At 52.2% G+C, this 6,200-nt stretch overlaps 3 protein-coding genes across 3 annotated transcripts in view; 1 reads left to right on the top strand and 2 right to left on the bottom strand.

The window, feature by feature from the left end:
- bacc1 (BPTF associated chromatin complex component 1) overlaps nt 1-1,645 on the top strand; it is a 3,124-nt gene extending 1,479 nt beyond the window's left edge. Inside the window, exons 3-6 of the mRNA XM_008333412.3 lie at nt 219-320; nt 741-982; nt 1,075-1,179; nt 1,288-1,645. Coding sequence (XP_008331634.1) covers nt 219-320; nt 741-982; nt 1,075-1,179; nt 1,288-1,352 — 514 coding nt within the window. The 3' untranslated portion in view covers nt 1,353-1,645. The remainder of the gene's footprint in view (nt 1-218; nt 321-740; nt 983-1,074; nt 1,180-1,287) is intronic.
- A 341-nt stretch (nt 1,646-1,986) lies between these two features.
- LOC103395761 (olfactory receptor 56A4-like) lies at nt 1,987-3,490 on the bottom strand. The gene has a single exon (XM_008333551.2). It carries the CDS (start codon nt 2,950-2,952, stop codon nt 1,987-1,989), a length of 966 nt encoding a protein of 321 aa, XP_008331773.1. The 5' UTR covers nt 2,953-3,490.
- A 676-nt stretch (nt 3,491-4,166) lies between these two features.
- On the bottom strand, nt 4,167-6,181 carry LOC103395760 (olfactory receptor 4N2-like). The gene has a single exon (XM_008333550.2). It carries the CDS (start codon nt 5,154-5,156, stop codon nt 4,167-4,169), a length of 990 nt encoding a protein of 329 aa, XP_008331772.1. The 5' UTR covers nt 5,157-6,181.
- Between the last annotated feature and the right edge of the window lie 19 nt (nt 6,182-6,200).

Genomic DNA, 6,200 nt, shown 5'->3' with positions numbered 1-6,200 from the left:
ACATGAACCAACACCAGGAATGTTGGACTGGGAGTTGGGGAGGAAAAAAAATCAAGAACTGATCAATGACTGAGGAGATTGATCTGGGATCAGGAGAGACTTCAGTGGATGGAGATTTTCTTCCAGCTCTAATAGAAACGTGTTCATGGTTTGAAGACAACAGTTGAAAATACTTCAAATCCCTGTTGACACTTTTTTGGACATGTCCCTGTCCTCAGAGCCAAATGGACGGAGACAGAGATCGAGATGCTGCGTTTGGCCGTGCGCCGCTTTGGAGACGACCTGAACAACATCAGCACGGTCATCAAAGAGAGAACGGTGTAAGTTTGAGGGATTGAACCCTGACGTCATAACTAACATCAAAATAAAACGGTAACCTTTGAACCCTAGTTAAAACACCAACCATTCAGTTTGTCAGTGGTTTGTCTGTTGGTGACTGTTGTCATGACGATGTTCAGCCATTTTGATTTGCTCATCAGTTATTTACTTTGTCTACTAGTTGGTAACTCATTAAGGTTAATTATTAGTTTATTATTTCGGCTGACTGGGAGGTCACAGGTTCTAATCCCGCCCTGGTGTTTCCAGCAAACACACCAAACATCACCTGACTCCTGAAGCAGTTAACAGCGCCCCCTGTGTATTTGCTCCAGTATAAACCTAGACAGACATTGACTGGGTAAAGAAGTAAAGCCTTATTGATTGATCGATTGATCGATCGATCGACTGTCACTCCTCCGCAGAGCTCAGATAAAGAGCACGGTGAAGAGGAAGTTGTATGAAGACAGCAGAGTTCCCATTTCCTCCGAATCTCCAAAAAAGGGTGTGAAAAAGTCGTCAGTCTCTGTAGCTCCGCCCACTGTGGGAGCGTCCACCGCCTCCTCAGCTCCCGCCATGATGGCGGTGCCATCACAGGTTGTCGTGGCAACCGGACGACAGGCTAGCCCCTCTTTGGCCCCGTCCATCAAAAAACAAAAGACAGCAGGTGAGAACTGACATGCAGCGACTGTCGTCCAATCAGATTGTGACGTCTCCTCAACACTTTCCCCTCTCTGCCTCCTTGCTCCGCCCACACAGACGTGACTCTGAGCGCACTCAACGACTCGGACGTGAACAGCGACCTCGTCGACATCGAAGGCCTCGGCGATGGATCGTCCACTAAGAAACTCAACTTTGACCAGGGTGAGTTTTTGGGGAACCAGGTGGGGGCGCTAAAGCTGAAAGACTGTCACTCACGTCTCACCAACTTGATCGAGGACGGTGCAGTGACTGAGTGGTTTGTGTTTTCAGAGAGCCTGAACCTGGACTCCAGTCTCATCATGAACTCCAGTGACCTCCCACTCCTCTCTCGCTGACCTTTGACCTCCAGCTCAGTTCTAGTTTTGTGTTGAGTTTGTTTTTAAACGAAGACGACGGTTGAACTGTGGTTTTGGACAAAAAACAAAACAAAAGACTAAAGTACATTTTCCTGTTTAACACGTTTCTGAGTTAAAAGTTGTTTGTTTTTACGTTTGTTCCTGTTGTGACAAAAATGGTCAGAAGTTGTTTTTAATGAAAAAAAACTTTATTAGGAAAATGAGGGTTTTTGTTTTATTCTCCCTCCTCCGTCTGTGACTTCATTTCAAGCAAATAAAAACAAATACCAAAATGAATGTAGTAAAGCCTTTACTTTATTCAACAGTGGTTCTGTACGTGAGCGCTCTCTAGTGGTATGTGGGGGAAAATTCACATTTTCACGTTTATATTTTCAACTGAAAATATAAACGTGAAAATCTGAAACATACCAGGCACAATTAATACAACATTTAAACACAAACATCTTTATAAATATCTCTGGTGGAGCTAACAGGAGGAGACGGCCTCGGCTGCTGTCGTGGTGGTCATCGTGGTGGTCAGAGAGCTCCATGTTTTCTCAGGTGGTACAGAGTATCAAAACTTTAAGAACCACTGGTACAGAGGATCGTTTCGTCCTCTAGAGGGCACCAGTTCTCAGTGTGAGGCCTGTTGTTGTTTTCTTTTAAAGAGAGAGCTCTTGAAGTTTCTTCCACAGTTTCTTCCACAGCAGACGTTGTAGAACAGGGCGGTTCTGATGGTCCGATCCCTGACTCCGTAAATGAAGGCGCTCAGACACCGGGGCAGGAGGAACACAAAGATGTACATGAAGTTCATGGCGAGCAACAGCGCCCTCCTGGGCAGGACCCTGTACATGGCGGCCAGCAGCGCGTTGGCCATGGTGGACATCAGGCTGAGGCCCAGCTGGAACAGGTGCAGCAGCAGCGTGTTCCGGGCTTTGCTCGCCGAGGAGTCGTCCACCGACGCCGACCTGGCGGCGATGATCACGCCCACGTACGAGGCCACGATGGTCACGGTGGAGGAGAGGAAGAGGAAAGCGGTGTAGGCCTTGTTGTACTCCAGCATGGAGGGGCTGTGGAACATGACGGTGGAGCTGCAGAAGTCGTTCATCTGCAGAGAGTCCAGTGCCAAGGGAATCTCCAGGAACAGGAAGACCCGGGCCAACGTGTTGACGCAGCTCGCGGCCCAGACCGCCAGCACGGCCGCCGTCGTGTTCTTGTTGTTGACGATCACGCCGTACCTCAGCGGGTGGCACACGGCCACGTACCGCTCCAGAGACATGACCACCAGTGTGAGCGGCGAGATCTCGCTGGTGGCGTTGCTGAGCATCACCATGAAGCCGCAGACGGGGAAGGTCAGCAGGACCCTGAAGACGGACAGCAGGTAGAGCAGCTGGCTGAGGGACATCTGCAGCGTGTCGGCGAACAGCAGGTTGAAGAGCAGCACGTAACGGGACGTGTCACGGAACACGGCCCTGCCCCTCAGGGTGACCATCAGGGTGACGTTGACGCAGAAGAAGACGAAGCCGGTCAGCGAGGTCAGCGTGGCCAACGCGGCTCTCTCCACCACAGCCAGTCGAGTGACGTTAGCAGAGGACGACATGTCCCAGGGAATCGAACACCATCTGCCACGGACACAGACAAGCGTGTTCTGTGAAATTGGACCAAACAAAGTCACATGACTGGACCTTCTGGGAGCAGTGGCTGCCGCTCACCACCGGAGGGCCAACAGCTCTGCAGCACTCACACCTGCGTCTCTCTGTGTTTATCCGCCGCTGTCACATGACCAGTGAACAGTGATGTCATCGTTCTCTGTCAGTTAGTCCCACCCCCACATGAACCGACGACCCGCTGGGACTGAAAGTTTAGAACTCAGTCACTGGACTTTTCTTACAGCGAGACTGTGTGTGTGTGTGTGTGTCAAGGTGAGGTCAAAGGTCAAACAGAACCAGAGGGTCACTGGGTCACTGGTGGTCTTCTCAGGGTGGTGGGGGCTGGAGCACACACACACACACACACAGGGAGAACAGTTAGATGTGGGGATTGAACCAGTGACCTTCTTGCTGTAAGGTCGAGGTGGATCAACAACAGCACCGTGTCTGGATGAGACAGAGACAGAGAGGGGGACAGAGAGGGAGACAGAGAGGAAGACAGAGAGGGGGACAGAGAGGGGGACAGAGAGGGAGACAGAGAGGGGGACAGAGAGGGAGACAGCGCCACACAGTGTCAGGGCCACTAAGAGGAGGATTATATATATATATTTTTTTTAATTTATTTTATTTTATTAAACACTAAACGTTGGTGATGAACTCCAGCTGCTCTGACCTCTGACCTCGTGTCTTCTCCATGTCGTACCAGGAATCTGGTACCAGCGTGAGGTCGTTCAGGTTTTAAATCTGCTGCAAAAAAATGAAATGTTTCTTCATCAAAGTCAGCAGTGAGGAGAGGTCAAAGGTCAAAGACGAGGGATTCAAGTCAGAAAAAGTCAATCATCGTCAGAGAAGAAGTGAACTTTAAACTTTCACAGTGAATCCACCACAAACAGGAAGTGGATTCAATTCAGACTGACCATCACCCAGCACAGCCGACCACACCTGGTACAGCCGACATCCCCCGGTACAGCCGACATCACCTGGCACAGCCGACAACCCCCGGTCCAGCCGACATCACCTGGCACAGCCGACAACCCCCGGTCCAGCCGACATCACCTGGCACAGCCGACAACCCCCGGTCCAGCCGACATCACCTGGCACAGCCGACAACCCCCGGTCCAGCCGACATCCCCCGGTACAGCCGACCACACCCGGTCATCATTCTTTAACTCAGTAAGTCGTTGTTAAACCAGTGATGAACTCTGTTTTTTCTCAGACGCTGGTTTTGGCTGTTCTTGAAACACCAGAGGTTCTGGACCAGAGCCAGTCTGATGGTCTGGTCTCTGATGCCGTAGATGAGTGAACTCAGGCAGCGCGGGAAAATAAAAATCAACACGTAGAGAACGTTCTGGAGTCGGATGAACATGAGGCGACTGTAGGCCGTGAACAGCAGCACCAGGACGGACAGGTAGACGGTGGACGACAGGCTCAGGCCCAGCTGCACCAGGTGCAGCAGCAGGGTGGTTCGAATCCTGGCCACCGACTCTCTGTCTGTGGACGCGGACCTGGCCGCCGTGGCCACGCCCACGTAGGAGGCGAAAATGGAGACGGCCGCCAGCACGAACAGGGAGCAGGTGTAGGCCCTGTCGTACTGGGCGGACACCGGTCCGACCATCATGGCGAAGTCCGAGCAGAACTCCGTCATCCACAGGGAGTCCAGCTGCTGGAAGGGGAAGTCCAGGAGCAGGAGGACCCGGGTCAGGATGTTCATGGAGCTGAAGAGCCAGACCGCCAGTATGGCCGCCGCCGTGTTCCTGGGTCCGGTGAGGGCGGCGTGCCTGAACGGGAAGCACACGGCCACGTAGCGCTCCAGAGACATGGCCACCAGGGTGAGCGGAGAGACCTCGTTGGTGAGCTTGGCGAGCATGTTGAAGACGCCGCACACGGGGTAGGTCAGTAGAACGTGGCTGGAGGCGATGAGGTAGAGAACCTGACTGACGGCGATGTGGACGGTGTCGGTCACCAGCAGGTTGAAGAGGAGAACGTAGCGAGAGGTGTCACGGAACACGGCCTTACTCCTCAGGGTGAACAACATGGTGGCGTTCACGAAGAGGAAGACGCCGCAGGGCACGGAGGTCAGCGTGGAGAGCAGCGCCCTCTCCAGGTGCCCCATATACAGCTGGGCAGCTGTGGTGTTGTTCGCTGACGGAGACATTCGTGCAGAGGAACATCAGGAACGTTCTCATGTGAGAAGATCCTCCTCAGACAGCAGGAGGCGCCGCTGCTCTCCTTGCAGAGCAGCTGCTCACTTGTCTTCTCCACACTCTTCACATCGGCTTTTTCTTCACGACAGCTCTGTGATGTAAACAGGCCACGTGACCCACCACCGACCAATGATCTCCTCCACCCCTGGTCAGGTGATTTCCTCCTGTGAGAAGAGACGAACGTTCCAGTCTGGAGGTGAAACCGCGCGGTCAGCCATGCCTTCGTGGACCCACGGACGGACATCACCGTGACATCACCGTGACATCACCGTGACATCACCGTGACTTGAGTTCGAGCTTCATAGTAGTCACGTACTTAACGGCGCCCCCTGTGGTCGGTGCGTGTTCCAAAGACCCCCATGCTGGAACATGTATTTCTACACATACATACATGTTTATGTTCAAGTATAACTGTATACAAACACGTGTATATGTGTGTGTGCATCACATCAAAGATCATCAAAGTGATCTCAGCTGAACCCGCTGCTGCCCCCTGCTGTTGGCTGTTTGGGCCTTCCGTGAGTTGCTGCAGAACCAGAACTTCCTGAAGGGGTCAGTCAAGGTGGAACTTTCTCCAAACTTGTTGGGTTGGTCTCTCTGGAACGTTCCCTCTCCCTCTCCTGAGAACTCATCACATCAAATTAATTATTCATCAGAGCGCGGCTCATTAACCTGTGTCGTAAATATTGTTGATAGCGATGCCCCTTGTGGCTGTTTGTCAGAATTAAACCCTGAGGATACAGAAGAAAAACACGGAGAAAAAACAAACAAACACAGTTAAGTTAAGTTTTTAACCTTTGACCCACAAACATGAGAGGACAGTGATGTCACTGTCGCCTCCTCTGTCCTGTCCTCAGGTCAAAGGTCAACTCTCCTGGACTAAAGTTGACTAGAACCTGATCCACTCTCTGACTGGTCTATCCAGAACCAGCACAGACCCCGTCTGATCCCAGGTTCTTCTCAGACCGTCCTGTAGACCGTCCCGTAGACCGTCC

The sequence above is a fragment of the Cynoglossus semilaevis genome, chromosome 19, assembly GCF_000523025.1.
Source record: "Cynoglossus semilaevis isolate Cse_v1.0 chromosome 19, Cse_v1.0, whole genome shotgun sequence".
NCBI lineage: Eukaryota > Metazoa > Chordata > Actinopteri > Pleuronectiformes > Cynoglossidae > Cynoglossus > Cynoglossus semilaevis.
Note: the sequence above shows the minus strand (reverse complement) of the source record. Positions and strands in the feature narration are given on the sequence as shown.